Source organism: Coloeus monedula, assembly GCF_965178545.1.
Source record: "Coloeus monedula genome assembly, chromosome: 3".
NCBI lineage: Eukaryota > Metazoa > Chordata > Aves > Passeriformes > Corvidae > Coloeus > Coloeus monedula.
In genome coordinates, this window is record NC_138783.1 from 115,642,083 (window position 1) to 115,668,799 (window position 26,717).

At 45.6% G+C, this 26,717-nt stretch overlaps 1 protein-coding gene across 1 annotated transcript in view; it reads right to left on the reverse strand.

The window, feature by feature from the left end:
• Window positions 1-26,490, reverse strand: part of BACE2 (beta-secretase 2) — a gene marked incomplete at both ends in the record, with an annotated part of 48,470 nt that extends 21,980 nt beyond the window's left edge. Inside the window, 4 exon segments of the mRNA XM_082277741.1 lie at window positions 3,565-3,653; window positions 26,018-26,349; window positions 26,352-26,469; window positions 26,473-26,490. Of these exon segments, the coding sequence (XP_082133867.1) occupies window positions 3,565-3,653; window positions 26,018-26,349; window positions 26,352-26,469; window positions 26,473-26,490 (557 nt within the window).
• Between the last annotated feature and the right edge of the window lie 227 nt (window positions 26,491-26,717).

The following is a 26,717-nucleotide window of genomic DNA, read 5'->3' on the forward strand; positions in this document are numbered from 1 at the left end:
GTATTAAACTTCTCAAAACACAGTATCCACTGAGAACACCGACCAGAGGCTGTAACCTTCACATGATTCCACAGTCTGTCCTTTTCCCCACACAAGCTCTGCTGTTGCTGTTTCTAATGGTTTATGTTTCTTATGAGAGAGGCCTTGTCCTTCCAGTCTCAATAACATCAATTAAGAGACAAGGGAGAAAGAATGCTTGTGCTTTTAATTCCTTGCAATTAAATTTTCTCTAGCCACTGCCTATGGAAGGGGATAACTGGCTGGCAAGGAATACTCTGCAGTAGCACAGAAATAGTTATCAAGTGCAAATTCTGGATTTTCCAGACCCGTATCATATCAGTGTGATGTGAAATATCTCTGTTAACATCTAAATATATGACAGGAGGTGAGGCTACTCTAGTAAGCAGTATGGAAATAATGGATTTCCCTCCATTACCAGTGCATCTTACTGGAAAAAGTGTAAAACCCCATGTTAAAACACATATGAGGTAGTGAGAAGGGTGATACTCTCCAGTTTCCCAGCCCTCTAAGTATTTTTATCCATATGCTTCAGCTAAAGATAGACACTGCATTTTGGAGAAGTTTACCTGAAATAATTGAAACTAGAGAAAGGCAGAAAGGGAGGAAGAAAAGAGGGAGAGTGATTCAGACAGACAAAGCTGTGCTTGGCTGTGATTAATGTCAGCTTATGTTAAACACAGCAAATTTAGTGCATAACAAACACCAGAACCACCAAGCTGTATTTTATAAATAGCAAGATTCATCAGGGTCTGTCCAGATCACTGACTGATTGAGGCCTGAGGCCTCAACTAAACATCAAATTAGGTTTTGACTAAGTAATTTTGCTTCTGGATGAAATGTCAAGTAACTGATACAATTACTGGGTTTTAATTTTTGTTTTCAAACCAAGGCAAAGCATATTGAAACTTTTAATTCCTTGCAAGTCTATTCAGGTAAGAAATTGGCTGAAATTGGTGTGATTTGCAAATTATTTTTTACCTTCTCTTTTCTCTAGCCCTTATTAGTGCTGCTGATATTCAGCCAGAGCTCAGCTGCACTGCCATCAGTGGGGCTGTTCATGGTGTCAGGCAGGATTTTGCATCAGGCAAGGCCAAAATTCCCACCAGGCAACCAACACCCACTCCCACGGGATGTCACAGGTGCCCCAGGAGCTGCCTTATCATCCTGTCTTGCACGGAGGAGCCAGAATCCAAAAGACCCGCTAATCTCCACCACGGGGTGTTGGGGTCCCTCCTCCCTGCCATGTGGTCCTGGGAGAGGGGCCCTGAGGGCACAGACACAGGATTTTCCTGGCCCCTGCTCAGCCTCGTTCCCATTGGTTGTTTTGTGTTCCCTTGCACGGGCAGAAGGACCCTCGGGTCCCGTGACTGCCTCAGTTCCTCGGCAGAGCCCCGGCCATGCGGCTGGAGAAATAAACATCTCTGAAACATCTGTCAAGAGTCGGTCCCTATATATTTCTTTTCCACGGGCCTTGTTGTCTGATACACGTGTTGCAGTATCCACACTGTAACAAATGGTGGATACTGCGGGCAGAACAATCCCTGATCCCTAAGGACAGCGACTGATTTGTGAGTAAACTCTGGATTTCTCTTCTTGTTTTTGTTTTGCTGTTCCATCTCTAAACTGTGGAGGAACCGTGGGAAGACTCTTGGCTCTCAGAGCCACATATGGACATTTATCTTAAACTTGAAAAGATTCTTGAACAACAATTTGTAAATTTTAGCTTAATTCAAGCTCAAAAGGAAGTGAAACATTTCCTTTCATGGTTGTTTAAGAACTTTTTCTACATTTCTTGGGATTTGATTCTTACCAAAGACTTCTGGAAGACTGTTTGGACACAGTTAATTTCTGAGTCAAAATATATGCCGATGGAAGAATATTTTCGTGAATATTATTTAATTACCGAGACTGTTGAGCAATGTCAGCTGTGTCCTGGCGAAGGGAAGCCTGGCGCAGGGACCGTGCGGCCCAGGCCCCGTGCACCGAGCGCTCTGCGAGCAGCAGCGAGGCAGTTCCTGCGTGCGGGCGGAGCCGTGAGAGCCGCAGTGTCGGTGGCGGAGCGAGGCGCGGCCGGAGCGGCGGGACCCGGCGGTGCCCACCCGGCCCAGCACAGCGCGTGGTGGAGCGAGCCCCGTGAGAGGAGTGGTGGCCGGTGGCAGTGGCGGCGGAGCAGAGCCGCGCCCGGCCGAGACGCGCGCTGGAGCAGGGCACAGGGGGGTCGTCGCTTGGGGCCCCGGCCGAGATGTGGGTGCAGCCCCAGGCAGTGGCTGTGCAGCTGAGAGCTGAGGTGGCGACGCACCAAGAACTGAGCGGCGCGGCCCGGCCCGGCCCACGCGGCCCCAAATGCGACCCCGGGAAGAGCGCGCAGGCACCAGCAGCCCCGATGGCCCCAGCAGCCCTGGCAGTTCCAACACGGGAGTGAGCGAAAGCAAAAGAGAAAGCAAAAGCACAGCGAGACAGAAAACAGCAGCCACTTGGAAAAAGGGAAAAATCACGTTAGCTAAGGTTTTAGGGATAGTAAAATGGTACAACGTTAAACAAAATTATGGTTTTATAACAAGATGTGACAACCAGGAAGACATATTTGTTCATAGACCTGCTGTTAAAAAGAATAACCCTGAAAAATACATCCCAAGTTTAGGAGATGGAGAAGTAGTAGAGTTCAAAATTGTGAAAGGTAGAAGAGGGTTACAAGCAGCAGAGGTCACTGGGCCTGATGGTGTTTTTGTGAAAGGCAGTATATATGCTAAAAATTGTAGTCATGTTAGACAGTATCCGCATTATAAACAGTCGCTACAGTCTCCCTTTCCTAATCCCACCTTTCCCTTTTACCCTATGTCCTATTACCCTCAGTGTATTCCCAATCCGTTTTTTCACTCGTGGTTTCCCTCACAAAACCATGCCTTTGCCAATTGTTTCCCCAGAAATCCCTTTCCAATGCCAAGTGGGAGATGAAGAGGGGGAGGGAAGAAATTAACTATTGTTGTTTAGAGTACCAACAGGTACAAATGGAAGAAACCCTCTCCTGCCTCAGTTTCCCCACAAAGCATGCCCGGAGAGCCCTGTCTCCCTTCTGTCAGCCTTAAGATGTTCCAGAGAATCTGATTGGACATTTAAAGACTCAGGAGGGTGGCTTGTTTTGTCTTGAAACTGTTCTTGTTATGCTTATCCAGTTGTTTTCAATGTTAAGTTTTAAATCTCTTTTTATTAAAAATAAACGGGTGAAATGTCGGGGTCTCCTCCCCCTGCCATGTAGCCCTGGGAGAGGGGCCCTGGGGGGGAGGCACAGGCTTTCCCTGCCCCTGGTCAGCCTCGTTCCCCGTTGGTTGTTTTGTGTTCCCCTGCACTGGCAAAGGACCCTCGGGTCCCGTGACTGCCTCAGTTCCTCGGCAGAGCCCCGGCCATGCGGCTGGAGAAATAAACATCTCTGAAACATCTACCAAGAATCTGTCCTTATAGATTTCTTTTCCACTGGCCTCATTGTCTGATCCATCGTGTTGCAGTATCCGCACTGTAACAACGGGCAGCAGAACAGGTACTTACAGCTCAGGATTGAAGTAGGACGTGACATCAGGATCAGGCACACCTGCTACAGCAAAATTACTGCTCCCAGTGTCAACCAGAATATTTAACTGCCAAAAAGAGAAGAAAGGAGAGGTGATTTGCATATCCAATTAAACAAACGAACCAAAAAGATTAAAAAACCCAATCATTGCAGTTTTTATCTAAACTCCCTTCAGTTTTAAAATCATGGTGAGCATTGCCCTGAGAAATAAATTTAGTGTCACTTTTGGGAAAGATATGCTGCTGCAGCCCCTCCAAAACAGCTGATCATGCTGAAATGCTTTAAAATAGTCCTGTTCCTGGAAGGGGGAAAACCCGCCAAGCCCACATTTGCACAGCAGATGAATTCTTGATCATCTCAAATTTTTTTGGCCCAACCCATGAGTCTTGGCAAGCTGTCCAGGAGATAGGCTGAATTATGGACTGCTTAAAGCACTGTTTGCCTTAGAGCTTATGAGATTCCAAGGTAGGGGCTGAGCGCAGGTCTGGACAGAAATAAGCAGGAGCAGGAAGCTGCCTCGTGGCCTGGAAAACATGGGGGCTATGCCCAGTTCATCCCAAACAGCAGCAACCTTCCACAGCCTTCACCACCTTTAAAAATGAGGGTGGCAGATTTATTAACACCGTGATTGAAAGGTGGCCTAAAAGGGGGCCACTTGTTTGGTTAATTGGGAGGGTGATTTAGGCTGAAAACTGCCTCACAAAACCACATGGACAAAACAAGACACCTCCTTTCCCCATCTGGCTCAGGTAACCAGGCTGGTCCATCACAGCTGCACAGTGGCAAAGCTGAAGGAAAATGCAGCCACATGCAGGATCACTTCTTTCAGTGAGACCTGGAAACTACATTAGGTACAGAGCCATTAAATGCTAAGTTCAAATCAGTCAGGGACACTGCTGCTACCAAAAGAATGGTCACACTTCTTCTCTGCTCCTGGCTGGATGCTTCCCAGGGCTCCCTGGTGCAGCCACGGGGCTGTGATGCAAATCAGATCAGGTTCCTCATCTACAGGTACCAAAAAAAAAAAAAAAAAAAAAAAAAAAAAAAAAAAAAAAAGCAATCTGCCCTATCAGGCAGCTACTCAAATGGAGATGGTAGGAGCATATACCAGAAAAAGGCAACCATGCCTCCTTTGGTGACAACATGGTCTCAGATTGGCTTAAAACACCTGTCCCCAGAAAAATATTAAGGAATTAAGAATTTTCCTGTAGGAGGGAGTGAGACACGAAGATTTGGTTGCCCATGCCTTAAAGCCAGCTCAAACCAGCCCCTTTGGTTGTCCTCATCACTCCTTAAGACGTGATGTAGCTTGGGATCTAGAACCGGAAGGGGATGTGGGAAGGGCAAGAGAGAACAATCAGGGAAACAGGTTTGGTGTTGACACGGGAAGTGGAGAAACAGGGCTGAGCTGAGAAATGAGTGTAAACACAAAGGAGAAAGCATTTGAAGAAGACGTGCTGAATCCTTCTCTAACAAGACTGAGCGTAGACAAAAAGTGTGAGTCAATGCTCAAAAACATCTTTGGTTTGCTCATGGAGGGGGAGGGAGGTGATGGTTACTCTCGTTTTACCCCCTTAAAGTTTTATCCCCTTAAGTATGGGAGTGAGGATCCCTGAAATTTAGACAAGAACACAAAACCAAGCAGTAGTTTCTGGGAATCTCTTCTCAACTGCTCGCACACTCTGTCATTGGTATTCCCAGCTCCAAACTTGCAGAAATTTTAAGACTAAAAAGAAACAAACCTACAACCTTAGCCAAGCACCTCGCTGCATCCCAGATTTTAGATTAAGCAAAGACAATACATTACAATTTATTGCACCCACACGAGTGAGACAAAGACATCTAAAAAGGACATCCACAAGTTCACCTGGCTCCAGGAGCTGGGGCTTTAAAAGAAAATAAGAACCTCTGAGACACTGCAATAAAATCCAAAGTTTGCTACATACTTCATTTCAATGATATCAAAACCCAAACACTTTTTCAACCACCTAACGAAGTACAAACTATTCATTTCCACCCCCCCTCCCTTCCCTGGCATAGAAACCATATGAAAAATAAATAACAAAGACCAGCTACAATGTGTGCATCTATCAGGACCAACAAAATTTGCCTCAAAGGGGTGCTGCAGGGCTTAAATTAATTAGCCTTTCCGAGGTAGTCCATGAAGCTTGAGTAATGGGCACTGTACATCAGCTGCATAAATACATGTAGGTGTTACCTTAGCCTCAGTGATATGCATGGCACCGTACACGGAGGAGAACTTGGGGAAAAAAACCAACCAACCAAAACCAACCAAAAATCACTAAATATGACACATATGAAAGATATTTTACCCCCGCACCTTAAATACAATGTTATCGTCAAGGAATTCACAAACCATCGGAGGAAAGAGCAAATTTACTACCCACAAGACGGAGCAAAATCAAGATTTCCAGAAGAAAACAGATATCCCCCACAAAGAAGGAGGGAAAGCACAAAGCCGGCTAACCATGCAAGCTCCAGCCCACTCAGACACAGCAGAGCTCACATGACAGATGCTATTGAGGCTGACATTCTCTATCCACATGTTTGTGCATAATGAGATGCAGGCGGCCAGGGCAGACACTGATTTATTGTAGTCCTCACAATAGTGCCAGTGATTAGCAGCTCATTTTGGGGTGGGTATAACTTACTGAGTTCTCTTTCTCTCGTGGCTACCCTTCGGGTCTGAATTTTCTTTAGTGCCTTCACGTCTCATTAAGAGCCACTTTCATGTTGTGAAGGCTCCACTGGAGCCTACTTCATTCCACGGTGCCCGCCGGGCTCATGGTGCTGCTGGGGGCAGCTTCAGGCAAGCTCTGGAGAGTCACAAGGTGGCCACTGAAGGAGCCATGGTCCAGGGCTGTCCATCCTGTCCTGTCTTGATCAACCGTGGAGAGCAGCCCTACCGAGAAGGACTTGGGGGTGCTGGTGGCTGAGAGGTTGGAGATGTCCTAGGAAATGTCAACTTAAAGCCCAGAAACCAGCTGTGTCCTGGGCTGCATCCAAAGCAATGTGGGCAGAGGTGAGGGGGGGATTGTGCCCCTGTGCCCAGGTGAGAGCCCACCTGCAGAGCTGCCCCAGCCCTGGGACCAGCACAGGGAGGATGTGGAGCTGCTGGAGAGAGGCCAGAGGAGGCAGCAGGATGAGCAGAGGGATGGAGCAGCTCTGCTGGGAGGAAAGGCTGCGAGAGCTGGGATTGTTCAGCCTGGAGAGGAGAAGCTTTGGGCTGAGCTCAGGGTGGCCTTGCAGGGCCTGAAGGAGCTGCAGGAAACCTGGAGAGAGACAATTCCCAAGGAATGGCTTCAAACTGACAAGAGTGGGTTAGATTAAATATTAGAAAATACTTCCTCCCTGCGAGGGTGATGAGGCACTGGAACAAGTCACCCAGAGAAGCTGTGGCTGCCCCTGGATCCCTGGCAGTGTCCAAGGCCAGGTTGGACGGGGCTTGGAGCAGCCTGGGATAGTGGAAGGTGCCCTTGCCATGGCAGGAGGGTTGGATTTGGATCTCTAATTTCCCTTCCAACCCAAACCATTCTGTGATTCTGTGATCTCCAGAGGACAGCCCTGCCCTCTCCTAAAACACGAAGCCACACTCTGTGCTCACTCCCCAGCTGCTGGACTTTGCTGCCTGGCTCACAAGCAAAAACTGAATTCCATGGCACCTCAGCCTGATTCCCTGAGCAATCCGCTGACAGCTGGAGGGTGACCACACCTCTCTGTGCCTTCACCGTTCTCCCACAGGGACAGAGGACCCTGACACCGAGGCAGAGCCAGCAGTGGTGGCACGGTTGGTAAATCGGAGCTCTCACGGGCAGGCAGAGCAGCTTCCTTGGGTTTATCATGGCCATCCCGAGTGGAACACTTCCAGTCACCCAGAGATGCTTGTTTAGTGATCCCCTTGTTCTGGCACAGATTGTCAGATGAAACCAGGTTTTGCACAGGCCACCTTCAGAGAGACTTGGCTGGATGAGGCTTTGGAGTAAAACTGCACAAAGACTGCTGACTGATCATGTGCCCAGCATTAAAACCAATGAAAAACTACTTTCCTTTTTCTTTTGGAAGAAGCAAAGCCTTGTCTGGGATTTTTTTTTTTTTTTTGTGGTTTCCAAGTGCAATTTCAGACCTAGACAGCAGACACTGAGAGCAAATGCACTAAATTGTTTCTTCCCCCCAAAGGTCATCTTTACCACAGCTGTGGGGCATGAAACCTGCACCTAGTAAAGCACCTGGAGATTATTTTGCTGTCTGCATTTCCTATATGCAAATAGTGTTATTATTAACAGGAGGTTCCCAAAGATCCCTAATTTACAGAAAGCAAGACAGGAACATCCACCTCTGCCATGACAAACTTACAGAGGGAATCTGGCACTATCTATATGCCATTAAGTTGTGGCTATAAAAACAAGCAAATCCAAACTTCTTTACTGAAAGTCACAAACACTGAAAGCAGAAGCCTCGGAGGTCATGCATTTTACATTTTTTCTACTCTGAAAGGGCAGAGACACTAAAAAAATCCCCAGTCCTAATGATTTCTTTCCACTAGAAGTCAAACACTTTGTCAATTCTTCAAGGATCCCTTAAACTTCCCACTGCTTGATTTAGCACCAGCATCAAATAGCACTTACTGTATGCTATGCTGCTTCAATAATTTAACTTACCACTATGTTTTTAATATTTCTTAGCCTTCCATTGCTAAATATTGTTGTATTTTGCTATCAGAAGAAAAAAAATTGCCTATTGATGTGTTATCTTTTTTTCATTCAGCAAAGCTTTGGCACTCTGTGCCTCAGGCACCTGCCCTGGAACAGCAGGTGATGTCAATATGACAACATCCACACTAGAATGGTTATTATCCATGCCTCATTTAACTGCCTGGCATAAAACAATTTGCAGTTATCCACCATGCATTCAGAAAGTGACTTCCTTCACATTTTGAAGGAAAGTGAGAGCAGCAATCATTCATTTTTTGCTGCAGAGTGGTTGCTCGTATCCCTTAGCTGGGACAGAAGTTGCCTCTGTTCTCATACACGGCCCGCTCACACTTTGTAGAAGTTTCTCTTCCCTCTTTTAGTTTGAGGCTGGGAGGTTTTGGTAACTTCCAGAAAAATATACAAAACAAATCCCACAGGCTGAAAGTGCAAAATGCACTTCTTTGAAGCAGCTGTCTGCATGATTTAGCATCCACAGCCTTTTCCAGGTGTGGAATCCTAGGGCTTGCCATCAAACCTCCTGCTTTTGATGTGATTCCCCAGGTCACCCACACTGAGCTAGGGATACTCTTCATCCTCACTAAGAGACTGGTCCATAGAAAAAAACGCTTTATTTTTTTTCCCCAAGTTCACAGGTCTGATCAATCCCTTTAGGTCAAGCAGTAAAGTTCCACAACTGGACAGGCTGCAATTTCTACAACTGCTTGAAAGGAGGTTGTAGTGAGCTGGTGTCAGTCTTTTCTCCCAGGAAGCAAGTGACAGGATGAGGGGGAATGGCCTCAAGCTGCACCAGGGGAGGTTTAGACTGGATATTAGGGAAAAATTTTACTCGGAAATTGTTGTAAAGCACTGGACCAGACTGACCAGGGAAGTGGTAGAGTCACCATGCCTGGAAGTGTTCAACAAACATGTGGATGTGGCACTTGAGAACATGGTTAATTGATGAACATGGAAGGTGGTGCTGGGTTGATGGCTGGACTGAAAGGTCTTTCCCAGCCTTAACTATTCCATGATTCTGTAAAGAAACCAGATTGCAAAAATGTATTTGCCTCTTCATTCCTGCTTCAGCTGAAGCATAGGCAGTAGGAAGAAAATTAAAAAAGGAATAGGATTTGCACAGAAAGGTCCATAAATGCAATAAACAATCTCATTCAGCCTTACATTTACTCTGGGATTCAGACAAAACCTTAATGGTAATTGATAATTTTCCTTCACAAGGCAGCAGAGCAAAGAATCTGGCTCTGTAAGAATTCATAGAATCATTGAATGGTTTGGGTTGGAAAGAACCACAAAGATCATCCAGTCCCACCCACTGCCATGGGCAGGGACACCTTCCACTATCCCAGGTTGCTCCAAGCCCTGTTCAGCCTGGCCTTGGGCACTGCCAGGGATCCAGGGGCAGCCACAGCTGCTTTGGGCACCCTGTGCCAGGGCCTCACCACCCTCCTCAAGGAAGAATTTTTTTAAATATCTAATCTAAATCTACTCTCTTTTAGCAATTATATCTCTTTTCCTGATGAAAACTACAAGCCATCATGCCTCCTCTGGGATTTTAACTCGACCCAAGGGTGCCCCTTTCTTTTCCCTCTTCTCTTGGCCTCAGCAAAGAGCAGCCATTCCACACCAGTAACGTTCATGTGCCACTCAAAATCTTGTCCTGCTGTGCTTTCATGATTTCTCCCAAAGCACACACAAAATAGGGCTTGCAATTCTACTCTGCTTGCTGGAGCATGTCACACAGTGAACTATGACAAAGTAAAAAAGTTTTTTTCCCCATGTAGAGACCAGAAATAGGAATCCTCTCATTACCTGCTCAGGAGCTGTTACCACACATCACAATGTACTGGCTTAGTAGAAGTCCACCCCATGTCACCCCTGAACTTGTACCATCTCTTAACTCTCTTTCTTACTTTGCCCTACACATAATAAACCCCCCAGAAAATAATCTGCTAGACAGTACTTAAAAAAAAAAAAAAGACTTCAAAGAAACGCTGTTTCTTGTTAGGGATTAGCAGCTAGAAATCATTTGGGTAACAGCTCTTCTTTTTCAAGCTGGTTAATAGATAGGAAAATTAGTTGGCAATTTAAATGCTGCCTCATTTAACACAATGATTCCTAATTACATTATCAGCCCATCTGGCAAGAATTGCTTACAACCATCACACAGAAAAGAAAACACCAGTAACTATGTGCTGTGTTTGCCCACAGTTATTACGTGTTATTATTGGCACTGACTGTCAGTCAGGTTATTTCAGCAATTTGTTTCTACAAATTAGTAATATTACAATATGCGGTGGCTTTTTAAGCACAGACACACTGTATGTTTTTTTTCCCCTCTGTGTTACTCAGAGTTAGCATTTACAGCCTACTTTCTAATAAAAAAAAAAATATCAGAAGGCTAGGCTTTAATATAGGTTCTTCATCTCTTCCCCTAAAGATGCAGAAATAAAAGCAATTTAAAAGACAAGTTAGAGAAATCTTTGGAAGCATTTCTAGATGTAGAAGACTGCAAAGTCAGACATAAAACTTAAAAAGCCTCCACAGAAACACATTTCTGCTTGCAGAATAACATGTACTTTGTTTAAAAGGTAAGACTGAAAATAAAAATAGGTAAACTTGTTGGGCTGGCACACTGCCCATGAACATTGGGGCAGGGATGGACTCTCCCATTTCTCACTGCTCACAAGCAGTCCCTGCAGCAGAGGAACATCTCACCCCAAAGCCAAATGAGCCTCTGCACCTTGGATGGAATTATGCTTCACCTTGGAGAAGGAGGAAGAGGAGGAGGAAGGGCACAGACCCACATTTTACACCAAGTCCAGGAGGAGAAGTATTTCCAGTGTTGCCCTGAGTGAGGTCACCTCACCAGAGAATAGACCTATCTGCTCCTACCTCCAAAAAAAACCCCTCCAGTGGTCATAAGAAGGGTTCACCCGTGCAGCCAAGATAAGAGAGGCATTGTGAGGAAGGAAAAAAAAAAGAATGGAGATTAATTTTCTAATGACGTTTGTTCAGCAGGTGGTGCCCACATTTCGCTGCAGCTCCGGGGATGCAAAGGAAGGTGATTTATTGCTGCATGAAAACATGGGCAAACCAGAAGGTCAAGTTTATCACCAAAGATAATTCCTGCTTTCACAACAGCAGAAGTTTGTCACAGAAACTGTGCTGTGTTTGTAGTCTGGGGAGTCAACAGGAGAACAAGTGGCAGCAGCAGGCCAAGCTCTCCAGAGTGTGTTTGGCCTTTGCTGCCATTCCCCTCACTCCATTCCCAGCTGGTGCCAGGACCTGGGATTTACATTTGCTGCCTTTACATTTGCTACCTTCACATTCACTCTCTTCCCCAGCCACTTAAAACATCTATTCCCAGAAACTCTGACACCCTCACTGGGCCCCACAGAAGATTTTTTCCCCTCAATCTCTTCATGATCTGCACTGCTAGACTGGGAGGAATACTTTCTTTTCCCTGCCTGAAAAGCAATAATCTCTTTGCTAGAAGATTACAAAGTACTATCTGGATTAGCCAATCTATCCGTGCTTAAGAGCACTGCATGCTTCTGTAGTGCAGATTTGTATAAAAAACACAAATGCTAAAATGACAGATTGCTCTGAAGTATAAACTTGCTAAACTAAATTGTGAGTTGAAATATGAGCATCTGACTGCAGGACTGATGAATAGTCATTTTGAAGAAAAATATTACAGGAAGTGCTTTATATATATTATCATTTTGACAATAAGGGAAGGCTATTATGGTTTAAAGACAAAAAAAAATAGTCAGCCAATCAATCCTGGTAACAAAACAAAATATCTATTCTTCATTTCTATGCTCTCCTTCCTGCCAGTGCCCTCGGTTTCCTAAACATTAGCATTCTTTCTGCACATGCCATCTCATGTGCTATCTTATTTTTCAGGCTGAAATTTATTTGCTGTGTCTAGATTTATCATACAGCACATCCATCCTATTCATGCTATATGAACATGCTTTGCTGTTGAACATGAGCCATTACTTGCTTATCTTAGAGCTGTGTGAATCGTAGCAATTTTGTCTCATTGCCTTTTCAGAAAAGATTAACCTTTTTTTTCCTCTTTTTTGTATTTTTCCCCCCAGACACAAGTCTCTCTCCCACCTCACAACCTAGAGCAGACAAAACCAGGTGTGTGAAGCAATCCTGTGGTTCACATAAACCAGCTGCAGCTGAAGTCCTGCTCTAGGCACTGGGTTTTGAGTAAAATCTGGACTCATTAGAGAGTAACAACAATGATCTAGAGAGCTAGAAAAAAAATCACCTGTAAATAAGCATTGACAGGCTTTAAATGGCTTGAGAAGACTAAGGGAAAAGTGGTAGTCTTTTAACAGATGTAGGGTGCCACAGAGACCCCCAGGGAGCCAAACCTTTCAGAAGGAAGGGGTTGCTCCCCAGTGCAGCCACCAACACTTAACCACAAGCAGAGTTAGTGCTTACTGAGAGCAGCAGGTTCCTCGAGGGCTCCCAAATCTGAGTGAGGAAAATCTGTAAATTCACTGTACTTATACCACACACGTTCTTGAATGGAAAGATAATGAGTGCCTAGATAAATGAGGGATTAAAAAAACCCCCACAAACACTCTGAAATTCAAGAATGAATGCATGAGACATCAGCTATTTGCGCTCAAGTGCACACAAAGCTCTTGTTAAATACAAAAGCCTGTTTCCACCTGTTAGTAGGTGTAAAGGAACTAAATTAATCAATTTCCTGGTAATTACAGCACAGCACTGACGAGACGGGGAGGCTGTAAGCCGAATGCCACTGGGAGCAACTCTCACATTTAACTGCAAGCCTCATGAGGAATCCCAGTGCCCACGCAGCCTCGGTTTAGAGACGGGCTACGTCTAAGCTCTGTGCCATGTCCTAAATTAGCAGGAGTCTCATCCAGAGCTCACCCCTCCCTCCCTGGAGAACAGGGTGACTTAAGGTGCAGGAGAGACAGCTATTGATTCAATAATTCCCCAGCTAGAAAGAGCCTAACTCTTGGAGATGTGCTTGTGAATGGCATCGCCCATCTCACAGGCTCCTTCTCAGCATAAAACTTTCTCACTCGGAAACCCCAGACTGTACCCACCTCAGAGCAGACCTGCTGGGCACTGTCCAGCAGGATCTTGAGCTCTTTGGGACAAGGGCCAGCCACATCAGATGGAGCTAAGGGTGCTGTAGGAGGACCTGAGGAGAGGGAGAGCTTCCAGCTCCACAGTAAACACGGCACTGTCTGAGTTAAGTGTCTGCTGTGGCTGTTCTGTTCACCTGCACTGCTTAGGGCATGCTCCTTCTAAAAAAGCAGAATCATGTCAAAGAATTTTAGAGGTTGGGTTTTCTTAAGGGAGTAAAAAAGAAAAACAAACAAAAAAGGAATTATGCTAATACATTACCTTTCAGAATACAATATTAAGGAGGGCTTTTTGCTTTGTTTTTTTTTTTAATTTTTTTTTTTTGGTTAAGGAAATGAAATCAGTAAGCCTACATTAATGTATTATATCCAGTGAATGATTACAGTTAGAAGCTGCATACAGTTCAGAATTTCAATTTTCCGAGGCTTTTGCTCTCCAAAATTAGCTTCCAATTTATTTTGTCAGGTCATTCTTCTCTTTTCCTCTATCGCTCATTAGACTCAGAGAAACTGCTATCAAACTGAAAGAAAAAAAAAACAAACAGGCATTTTTAACTCTTCTTCTCTACCTAGCCTCAGAAGTCCTACACTACAGGAAAAAAAAAAAAAAAAGCTTGTTTTGAAACTAAATCAACAGCTCTCCAACTGCAGTGAGACCAAAACAGTTTTATACATATGTACACAGCCAAGACATGCTAGGCAAACTCAAGAAGGCTTGAAGTGACTAATCTTTAAACCTTCCTCACCCTGTAGGTGAGTCACTGCCCATGTTTACTGTGCCATCTGGAAATAACAAAATTAATCAGGGGAATGAAGCCCCCTCCTGATGTTCTTGAGCTTAGGCTAGGAGGCATCCCTAGCCTCATGAGCACTGCTATTTTTTTGGTAATCTCCCTTTTGCCAAAGACACCACAGTCCCTTTGTCCTTCAGCAGCAGGCAGAAACCCTTCAGGAGAAGTTCAATCTCACTCCTTTATTTCTACCTCTATTTAAAGGTCTACCTCACACCACAGATCTGAACTTCGAACTCAAATTTAAGTAAGATCCCAGCTTTCAAACTGCATTGGAGATGTGAAACCAAGTGCCAAAGCTGCTCCTTCAGTATTTAAGAAGGTGTTTTTTTGTTTTGTTTTTGAGAGAGACTATTTAAAAGAACATGGGGAATGGCTTCAAGCTGACAGAGAGTAGGGTTAGGTGGGATATTAGGAAAAACTTCTTCCCTGTGAGGGTGGTGAGGCCCTGGCACAGGGTGCCCAGAGAAGTTTTGGATGGCCCATCCCTGGCAGTGTTCAAGGCCAGGCTGGATGGGGCTTGGAGCAACCTGGGATAGTGGAAGGTGTCCCTGCCCATGGCAGGGGGTGGGAATGGATGAGTTTTAAGTTCTCTTTCTACCCAGGCCATTCTATAATTCTGTGATTTGAAGGCAGCAAAAAACTTTGAGAAAAGGCTGTATTTTGGAGGCAAATAGAAAGAAAATGAAACTTGCACAGGACAGCAGTGAGAAAAATCAGATTTTTCAGAAGGCTGCATGCCAGGTCTGATCTCTCACCTCTCCTCCCCCCATCACCTCGCTTTTGTAGTGACACGATTCTTTCCAGGCTTTTTTTCCCCCTCCTCTGTCAAGATGTTAGGTTTGGAGATGAGGTTTTGTTAGCAAAGGTTTTTGAAAGCCTGGAGAGCTGTGAGGAGGAGAGGTGAAAGCAGGACACTCCTGACTCATCAAGTCTTATCTGTTCTCCCCAGAACGAGCTCTTCCCAACAGCACTTCCATACCCACACCGTGGGGCACCACTCATTAGAGAGAACATCCTCCTAGCTGCACTTACTGCCTGCTTTCAGGAAGTCCTCCTTATGTTTTTTTAGTGCTTCTCTTCAAGGGCACTGAATGCTTAGAGACATTTTCCAGTCTGTTCCCCTAAACGCTGTAACAAACCCAAAGTGGATAAGCACAGGTTTCCCTGGGTCTCCTCTATCCACACACCACAACAGTGAAGCAACCAACCTCCCCTAAACATGAAAGTCAATGGATATGATTCCATGGGAACACCCACCTTGCTGCTTACGTGAAGTTCATGGCTCTGAAAGCAGCCTGTCCCTCCTGGAGGCCAGGAAAGAAAGTACAGACATGTTCACGCTGTGAGATCCCTGGATTAGCCGGGATAGTTGGGTATGGAGAGGTAAATAAAGAAGAACACACCTTGGAAAACCAGCTGTGAACTCCCTGTACTTCAAGGCATGACCTCTGCTGTAAAAATGCCATGACTTGTTCTTCAGGACTGAACTGCAGCACTGCCAGATTTTATTTAACACGAGATCTGGGTTGTGTCAGCCTGAGGAGCTGAAAAGGCCGATCCCACCCTCTTAACTACCTTGAACCACCTCTTCCTCACCTGTCATAGCAGCTCCCACCTCTTTCCTCCCTTTCTGCCCAGAAACAGCCACCATCCCACACTTTCACACACCTACTGGGCTGGTAGGGTGGTAAAGGGACATGACTGGATCTGCCAGTGCAGGCGAGGGAGGGGAAGGAGGGAAAGATCAGGATAAAACCCCCAAGTTCAGCTGTGTCAGTCACAAGGACTGGAATTTGGTTATTCTGATTGTGTTTCCTGTTAAAAACGTTGTGCCACCCCTCTGGGGAAAAGGTGTAGGGCCAGGCAGCTTCCCACTGCTCCGTGCCATCTTCGGTGGCCACAGGAATGTGCACAGGCAGTCCTAGGTCTCAGAGCACAAACAAGGTGATGCAACTCCAGTGGTTTTATTTCCCTGGCAATTAATAAAGGGAATACAGCAGATGGAAGGCTTTTGCTCCCCATTGCACCTGACCTATTTAGGATACTGCCAAGCAGAATTTGATTGTCATCATGGGTGTTCCTTGGAATTATACAAGGGAGTTCAAAGGCACAAACAGAAAACAGCTTTATGCTCCATATTATCAGGAAGGACTATTTGATTGAGAAAAGAAAATAAAAAAGAAAAGGAAAAAAAAGCTGTTAAGCAATGTCATAATGATGTGTTCGATTAATTAAAAATAAGAATCATGTTTTATATTCATATTTGTTCTAACATTTTTACTTAAAAATTCATCAGGACAATTTAAAAGGCAGTTTTGATTCTCACGTGAAATAAGATATGCTTTTAAAAAAAAAATTCTCTTTTTTGAAAGCAGCACTGTTCCTCCCCCTGCTATTGGAGTCATTTATTTTGCTCTCTCCTTCTCAAACATTCATACTTTACTCTTTCCCCTGGCTAATACTGGAGAGGCAGCAGCTCTGGGAAATGAACCAGCTTTGCCCGTGGCTCATACATCATTACAATTGTTAACCAAGTTCCACTATAAAAATCTTGATTACACAGGAGAACACAGAGGCATGCAGGAACACAGCTTCATTTCCAGATACCAGATTGAGTTTGTAGGGCAGGAAGTTAAAAGACTTTGTTATGCTCTGGGGTTGATAAAGCCTGCCAGGACACACCATAACAGCACACGCCAGACTACAGCTTCCTACAACCCATTCCTCCACACAGCAACCTGCAGGTAGGACTGAGCTACCTTCTACCCTGGCCAGGGGTTACCTCCTGCTGTGAGATGGTGGATGTGTGATGGGAGCTGGAATTGGATGATCCTGAAGGTCCTTTTCAACCCAAACCATTCTATCCATACCACTGGAGCTGATGGTGCTCAGGGCATTGGAATTGTGGAATTTCGCCCACTGGCAACAGCAAATGTTGTTGTGCACACCTGCCATGGAGAAAAGCTCCCAAACCTGGATTAAAAGCTGCAGGTAGTACCACTGGCATCTGGTCACTTGCCAGTGACCAAAAGTCATTCAAGGTTAACCTGAAGGCTCAGCAGAGTGCAAATGTAAGTTAATTTTAGCTGGAACATGTAGCACACACCAGCGTTCATAACCACAGCTCCTGAGAAATTTTGGGAATTTTCCCCATCCCCAACATTATTTATCTCAGCAGTTCAAATGCAAAAAATCTGGCACTTTGGATCATGTGAAATGTTTGTGTTACTCCCTGAAGGACTTTGCTTCTGAGAAGTAATGAGAAGATTACTCTCTGACAGTTAAACTGAAGCACTGTGACTGCATCAGATGTTATATTGCTCCAGCAGCTCCCAGACTTTTGGGAAGTGTGACCACCTTTGAACTCCTCTGTCTTATTTGCAACCCGAGAGTCACTGAGAAGAAAAATTAAATAAAAATATCTTTGGTCACAGAAAAGGTAGGATTGATGAATCATTCTCTGACACACCTCACACCTCACTCTTTCCTGTAGCAGACATCTACCAGGCAGCACAGCAAATAAAAGCACAGCCTTTCCAAACCATGCTTAAGCAGCACAGTAATACTGCCCTGAAGAGCTTCCAAGTTGGTGTAGTGTGCTCTGGCTTGAATCAGAGAATCATGGAATGGTTTGGGTTGGGAGGGACCTTAAAGATCATCTCGTTCCAGCCCCCTTGCCGTGGGCAGGGAACCTTCCACTAGAGCAGGTTGCTAAAAGCCCCATCCAACCTGGCCTTGAAAAGATGCCACAACTGTTAATTCCTTGTACTGCAAACACTGACAGTCAGGGTTTCTGTATCAGCACGTATCATAACGGAATTTTGGAAGTAAAGTTTCCATTTACATAGGAAAAAAAATGTGAGGAAAAAAACCTCCCTCGAGATTTCACAAAGTCACAATTTTGAAAATAGATCCAAATCCCACAGTCAAAACGAGACACCTCAGTATTTTATTGTCTGTGTCAAAACTATTGCTGCCAATGGCATTCTTCAAATTATTTTCTTCCCAAACAGCACAATAAAATTTTCAAGTTGGCATATGCAGGACCCAAAGCAGGTAAGCCTTTTGTTCCTGTAGAAGCCCCAAATCCTGATTTTCTCTGGTGTGAAGCTTCTTATGGCAGCAAAGTAGAAAGCAGAAAGAGCCTGGGTGGTGAGAAAATGCTCACATCTGACCTTGACCTGAGCCTGAGCACCAGGTGGGCTCCAAGGTGCTCTTCTGAGAGCCACTCTCACAGGCAGATCCACTCACAAATACCAAGGAATTATCTGAGAGATGGCTGCCAAAAGTATCCAATTATTTTTCCCCTGTCAAATGGCAGGAGCTGGCCTTTAATCCTTCCCTCAAGTGGAAAGGTGACTCTCAGCTCTTGAGTTGTCAAGTCTTTTTCCTTGAAGAAAAAATGCCAATTTTGGAGTTTTGGATCCCTAAGGATGGATTCTTCTCTGTATTTAGGGGGGAGGAGCTTACCACGTGTTACTGCAGCATTAATACCTTTCCTCTTTTAAAATAAGACCAGCCTAGGATGTGAGACCAGCATTTTCCCTGAAAGCATGCAATGTAGCTCAACTGCAGTTTTTGCTAGTAAATAGGTATAAAAATAAGCCAACCACAAAGCTAAATAAAATCAACTAATTTTAGTACTTGCAAGCTGAGCAGAGAGGACAAAATCTACAAGTAATTTGTTTTTCACCGTATCAAATTATTAGTAAGCAGCGGTGAGGGAAAAAAGGGATTGCAGAGTGCAATTACTGTCTTAACAGATTCCCTTCAAAAGGGCCTAATTATGACACATTAATTGTATTCAGTGAATTGTAATTTTCACTCAAATAAGATTTTTTTCCCCCATCTAGCTTGTTTTATTCAAGTTCCCTCCCCATGATACCCCACAGATTTTATCTGTTTGAGAAGGACTCTTAAAAAAAAAAACAAAATAAAAGTCTAAAACATTTGTCCCCTGCTGCCCTCCCCAAAAAATACCCTTAGACATAAAAAGGCAGCGAGACCAGTAGGAAAGACAGGCAAAATGAAGAATGAGGGAAGAACTCTGAGGGAGGAGAGAGAACAGGGGAAAAAAGGTGCTATTTTATCAGCCTTTGGCAAAAGAGGAAGCAAACATTGATTCTGGCCCCGAGGCTTTCTGAAGGCTCCAGGGCTGACTTTGCTACGTGGCTGCTCTTGGATGTGCACAGCCAAAAGTCCATTGGACAGCCACGCCTGGAGCAAGGCTGCTGAACAGGCTGGGCATGTGGGCAGCAGCAGCTGCCACGGCCAAACTTTCATCCTAAGAGGGAGAAGTTTGCAGAGCTCCTTGGTGAGGCTCTCAGGTGATCCCAGGCTGCTGCATCTTTCACTGTGCAGAGCACGCAGGAGCTACTGCAGCAAAACCAAAATCATGGGGTTGGTGCAGACTCAAGCTCCCTCAGGTGCTGCCAGTGGTAGAGGAGCTCCCTGAGTGTTGCAAGTCAAGGGAAAAGCACAGAGGATTGCTCATGCTGAGGTCCTGGTCTCAACTAGGCTGTTAGTAGGCCGAGTGAGCTGGGTCCTGCCAGCCCAGTTCCTTAATGCCACGATCCAGTCACACGGCGGGCTGTGATGGAGGCACGTGCAGAAAGGAAAATAAGATCTATCAAGTTGTGGGCTACTTTAAGTGCTTTGAAAAGCACTGAGCTAATGGATACAAATTCAGGTGTAAAAGTGACCATAGAACAAGTTCTGTGTTTGCTTCATGAGCTGGATCTACAGAGCAAACCCAGGCTGGGAAGCACCAAGACATAGGACAGGCCCATCAATGGCAGGAAAAAACACTTCCTTTTTTAAGGCAGCTGAGCCTTACTTTTTACTGCCTCCTTTACTTTGAAGATTTGATCTCAAGCCTTAATCTATGCTGAAATAGAAGCAACAAGTTCCTTCACTTATTTACACAAGTTGTTTGTATGATTAAAACTGTATTTTACAGCCAGTAGGAAAAGGGAGAGAGGTCTGTCCATCTCGTACTGGAGAGGCACACGTGCAAGCCATTGTACCAGCTTCCTTCTTCAAACAGAGCTGTACTTGACAATGACCAGACAACATTTCAGGTCAGACTCGTCTCACTTACACTGAGTGAGAAAATTTCAAAGATAATAATATGTGGAGGCAATGTAATAGCTAATGTGTCCTCACATACTCAAAGTCGTAACTGCTCTTCAAGAAAATGAAGACTCCTGCAAGGTGTAGTAGCTTTTAAATCTCTCTTGGCAGATGCTGTCCCTAGAGCTCACAGTCCTCTAGTTGGGGGGGGGGGAGGGGGAGAAGGAAGAAAAAACAAAAACCCAAAAACAACAAGAAGAGAAAGATTTCTTCCTTAATAATTCAAATGAACCAAACACATGGAAATTCCACATGGGCTTTCTTTCGTCCACTGGTTCATTTTCATCTCATTTCTACTCCAAATCTGAACTAATTTACACCTTAATCAGGCAAAACAGTTATTTGCTCACCCTCTACTTTCCTCTTTCCAGATTTAACTGATGCTTTTTCCTTGATAGAGAATGAAATGCAAAGAGTGTAAAAAATGTGAGCCTGACACTTATTCCCACCACCCCTGCTCCTCACAACAGCTCTTCTGCACCAACCCACCAGGATCTGAATTCAGGATTGCCATGACCAGAGACCCTGGATAACAAAGCTTCCACTAATCCTCTGAAGAGGAGAAAGCACCTTTAAAGGAGCAGTTAGTGGGGCTCTAAACCCTAACTCTGGGAGAAGAGCACATCCTGAGGAATGACCACGGTGAGCCTCTTCCATTTACTGTAATTAGCACTCGTATTTTGGGTTATTCCATAGTACAGGCTCTACTCCCTCCATGCAGTCCCTTTTGCCAGGGCTAATTTTGAATGGAAGGAGGTGCTGGAATGCTCATTTGTAAAGGCAGGGATTTTTCTGTCAACCCAAACCTGGTATGTTTGTTTGCTTTGTCTTGGGTGAAAAATACATCACAGCCCACTAGACCGCAGCTGTTCACTGAATTAGTCCTGAATTACGACTGCCAGGTCTTTGTCCTTTTTATTTTGCAGGTATCCAACAGCAACAACCACCAAAATCTACTCATCTCATCATTTAACAACAGGCATATTTTACATTTCAGTAGTGTTTCTGTGAGACAGATCTGGAGGGATTTTGATGCTGCCACCTCAAAACACTCCAGTGCACCACAGAGCTCGTCTTTGCTTCTCAACTCTTCGTTTTTTCAGCTTTCATTAAGAAATCATAAATAAACACAAAAGACCCTAGTAATCACTGAACAAAATAAAATTAAAAAGACAGAAAGAAGGAGAGATTTGAGATGGAACCTGCCTTCTAATATTTGAACCAAGAAAGATCACATTTTAAAACTTCTATCTAGAAAGACAGTGCGCCCCTTTTCAGCAAAATTAAGAAAGCGGAGCTGAGGTTGTTGGGGAAGAGCACAACACCAGAAATCAGATTACAAGAGCAGCTGAATCTGTCCTCACATCTTCATTCCTTCCAACACTCAGGGAGTGAGAGCCACCAGCAATAAAGGAATAATGGCTGCAAGTTCAGAACTTGTTAATGTGTGTGTACATCACCTTCAGAACACGAAGCCATCAATTCTGAGTCCGTGACACGCTAGAGGTATTTAATACATATCCTTCTTTATCATTCCTTTCTTTAATAGCTGGAAGAAATGGAAGGGAAAATAACCTCCCACCAATTATGTGGGAACTGAAGTTTGTGTTTTGCAGCGGAGGCCGTTAGACCCAACATCCACGCTGACCTTAAAACTTGGGAGCAAGTTTATAGAAGGGGTTTTTGCTCACCCCATGCACAGAACAAACTGCCATTAGGATAAACAGCAGATAGAAAAGCCTCTTCATGCACAGAATGAAAAACTGACACTGAAAGAAAGAAGCAGTGGCATTCAGAGTACAAGTTGGATCCTTCTGTTGTTAATCAGACCCGGAGCTCTCAGGGGCCACACACCCAGCCACTCTTTCACAAAGAAGTTGCAGGAGTAACATTTACCTGTTCTCAATAAAAACACAGCTCAGAAATGCAGTGGGACCAGCAGGACTACCACCACCTCATACAAGAGACAAGATGAGGCAGTGGTAGTGTCCCTGCAAACATTTAATGCAGTCCAGATGGACTTCAAGAAAGCTGTGAAAAGCATGAGTTTTTTTAAGAGTGACTATTCTTTTGGTCAAAAGCTTGTAGGAGAAACAAAATTAATATGAAGAGAACTGCAGCGAAGATAGCAGAAAACCCTAAATGATCTTTGATTCAATTTCTCACAGTGCCTTTAATCTCAGGGTAGGCAAAATAATAAAAGATAGAGCAAAGGAATTCTATCGGATTATTTAAAGAAATAACTAAGAACACTGCATACAATTCATATTGGGCTCTTGCCACCTCTTATTTAAATCTGGAATTGGAAGAAGTGCACCTGTACAGACAGATATAAAGCACATCATCCATCAGGAGAAGGACACATAACACATCCATGAAATAAGGGACAAATACATCACACCCTTCAATTCAATAGACTGTTTTCACCTTTCACATAATCTTAAGTAGGTCTACATGTGAATGGGTAAGAATTAATGGGAGTAATAACATTTGACACCGACCTGGTAGCTGGTCTGGAGATCTGATAGGATTAGGAAGGATACTGTATCATAAAACTGGAAATGATCAGAAACACTTTGGCTGCAAACACTTTGCAAAACTGGATTGACTGCACTGAAGTTTCCTGTCTTGGAAATAAAATAAATTTTGACTTCACACAGCTGCTCTATTTTTGTACCGTCAGAACAAGTGTTTCAGAACTGCCATTGTGAATCGCAGTTCTGTGCTGTGTTTATCTGCTATATGACAAATCAGAATTGGAATGAAAGCCAAAAAGTATGCCTTAAATGACCTGAAAAACGAAATTCTGTCATCGTAGCTTCCTTCCAAGAACAGAAATTAAAAAAAGGAAAAATTCTAAAAATGCAGCTGAGCAGTAAAGCAAGCCCTGCAGTGCTGAAGCCTTTCACAAATGTTCATTCCCCATTCTGGCACAGCAGCTTCCAACACTTGACGCACACGCTCCCGAAGTCACTGGGCACCAACACTGATGTGACCACGACATCAAACCTGGTGCCTCTTCTCACAGCCTGCTACTTGGTCATGGTCCCCCACTGCCCTGTGTGCATTCCCCCATCCCCTCTCTCTCCCATCCAGAGCAGCAGCTGTGCCATCCACCTTTCAGTACAGAAGCGCAGCCGCGCTGCTCCTCCACTCTTCCTTGCCAGCATCCTCCTTCCTCCTTGGCAAAATGTCAGGGCAGTGTTCCTGCTCTCTGGGCTGGCAGTCCTGGGGCAGGCCTGGCTGAGGCAGGGAGCTGGGAAGTCCCAAGGTGGAGGGGTGCAAGAGCAAAGGAAGGTGTCCAAGCATCACTTAACAGCGCAGCTTGTGACGTGAAGCGAAGTCAGGTTGGGAGGAGCATTTAAATCAGGAAAAGATTTTCCTTTTCTACATGATCATGCACAGCCCACTCCCAGCTCCAGCAACGACTTGCCCAAGGAGCTTAACACAATCCAACGCTTGGCACTATCCAGACACTTGCTTTTAGTAGCAGCATGTGAAGCATTCCAGCACCAACAGTAGCAGCTTTGTAGCTTTATACTACTCATTGCAAAGCAGAAAAACAGCAAGTACATTTGTGATCTTTAAGTCTTCTGGTTTTAGCCAGGGAACGAGAGAACAAATTCATCCTCATCAAAAGTAGCGAATAAATTCTAACTGTGCTCCACTGAGTCATTACACACCAAGATCTGATTTGGGAAATAGAAGCATTTATAACCTTACTTACAACCTCAGTGGGTCTACTTGTAAATAAAGCCTCACATGTGTCAAACCAGTGGTGGTCTTTAAAATAATTAACTTTGCAAGAAGTCTGAACTAGTTCAAAATAGTAAAAGCTTTGCAGCCAGATTCAAAGTATGTTTTTTTCATGTGGAAAAAATAAAAATCAGAGACAAGTTCAGCTGAAACCTTACATCACCCGTCATACAAGTGATACGAGCTGTTAAGCATAAGTGAAGCCTCTGGGTGTACTGAGGGCAGCACATTTCTCCCTCTTAGACCTCCAGTCATATCATTAAAGGCCTGTCACATTTTTCCTTCTCCACTTCTTCCAATTTCAGAATCCCCCAAGACATGTAAGGAGATAATATGCTTGATAGCCACTTTTTCTACCTGAATTTTTTTTTTTTCATTTAACACATGCTGAATTGGGTGATTAGTCCAATCAAATCTGGTGCCTCGATTCTGGCAGAAGCCAATATTGAATGTTTGAATGTTCCCTGGAGTTATGAAGCACACACCATGCCACACTAACAGAACTACTCAAATATGCATCACTCAACATGGAGGAAAATTTATTTCATGGCCTCTGTGGCTACTGGGCCACACCTTGATATGTCAGACCTAGTTAGATTTTTTTTTTAAACCCTATTTATTGATTATAAAACAATGCCAGCCTTTCTCAATGCATGTATTGATCCTAGTGTGATACCTTTTGATTAGAGAGATGATGTGGTCAATCCTCACACATTCGAGGGTCAAAAAAACGTCCAAAAAATGCAATGACGGCTGAACACTCCCTATTGGCTGCACATTTTGGCATTCATTGGCTTTTTATTACGTAGGGGAGTTAAGCAGAAGAATAAAGAAATTTTTTTCCCCTGTCTACACTGGGAACATAAGGACCCAAACTCCTGAAGCAAACAAAAAGTTCTGAAGGAAAGCCCCGAGGGCTCTCAGGAAATTAATCCTAACTCAGCTGACTAGTCATCCCCACCAGCAGCCCAGCACCGCTCCTCCTGGGATCTCATGACACAGATGGAAGAGCAACTACACGGCAAAAAAAACCAAAACCAAAACCAAAACAAACAAAAAAAACCAACCAAACAAAAAAACCCCCTGAAACAAACTTCAGCCACTCTGCTGGAGGCAGAGAGGGAAGATTCAAGGCAACACGGTCTATTTGAAAACAATATTCAGAACACACACATTCTTTGCCCTGTTAATGAGCAACACATGGATTCCCGACAGAAGGGGCTGGTTGTGCCCAGCCATCACTTAGTTTAGCAGGAAGATGCCGAGTGATTCTCCCGGGAGCACCGGGAAGATCTTCCAAAGCATCCAATCACGATGCAGAGCAGCTTAAAAAAGCAAAGAATAATAAAAAAAGCACCCTCTGTCTCTAGAACACGGTCAGTTCGACTGGCAGAACAACTCGCTTCGGATCCAAACGCCGTGACACAGCCTAAAAAAAAGCCTGGGGACCAGATCCGCAGATTTCCAGAGCAGTGCCCGGGCCGGGGCAGGACAGGGCAGCCGGGGGCTGCTTCTCTCCTTTCTTCCCTCCCTGCCGGCCGGCGGAAAGTCGCTGCCGCCGCCGCCGCTCCCCCGCGCCGGGCACCGGCCCCGTCTCCCGGGAAGGGGGAGAAAGGGGAAGGAGGAGGCGCCAGCGCCGAGCACGGCGACAAAGTTGCGTTGGAACCGGGGGGGCCCGGCAGAGTCGCTCCCACCCAGGACAAGTTTGGCCCTCTCCTTCCCTTCCCTTCCCTTCCCTTCCCTTCCCTTCCCTTCCCTTCCCTTCCCTTCCCTTCCCTTCCCTTCCCTTCCCTTCCCTTCCCTTCCCTTCCCTTCCCTTCCCTTCCCTTCCCCTCCCCTCCCCGCGCCCCCAGCCCGCAGCCCCCGGCCCGCTCCTACCGCCTGCGGCGGGGTCCCGATCAGCATCTCCAGGTAGTAGCCGCGGCCGGAGTCGCCCTGAAGGTTCTCCACCATGGCTAAAAAGTTGAGGGTGCCGCCGGGATCCGAGGCCAAGGCCAAGCCGTCCGCAGCCCCGGGGGCATCCTGCTGCCGGCTGCCGCTCGCCGGCCGCAGCACCACCGGGGCGGGCGGGGAGCCGGCGGGGGCGGCGGGGTGGGACACGCGGAGCGGGAGGGAGAAGAGCGCCCGGCAGAGCCCCGCGGTGCCGGCCAGGAGGAGCAGCAACCCGGGAGCCGCCAGCGGCGTCCCCATCCCGGCGGCAGCGCGGGGCCGGGAATCGCTTCCCAAGTGCGGCGGCTCCGGCCGGAGGCAGCGGCCGCCTGGCTGCCAGACTGGAGCAGCCGAGGGGGGAGGAGGAGGAGGAGGAGGAGGAGGAAGAAGAAGGGAGCGGCTTACCCACGCCCCGACTCCATCTCCCCCTCCCCCGAAGCGAGCTCCTCCTCGCGTTTCTCCCGCACGGCCCCCGGAGCTCCGAGCGCTCCGGTTGCCCGGGGGCCGTGCGGGAAAGTTGCTCCGACCCAGCGCCCACGGGAGAAACTTCCCGGCTCGGCTCAGCCCTGCCCGCAGCCCCGCTATCGGAGCGTGACGGCACGGTGGGGAGAAAAGTTTCCGAAAGCCTTAAAGGGAGAGCGGCGGAGCG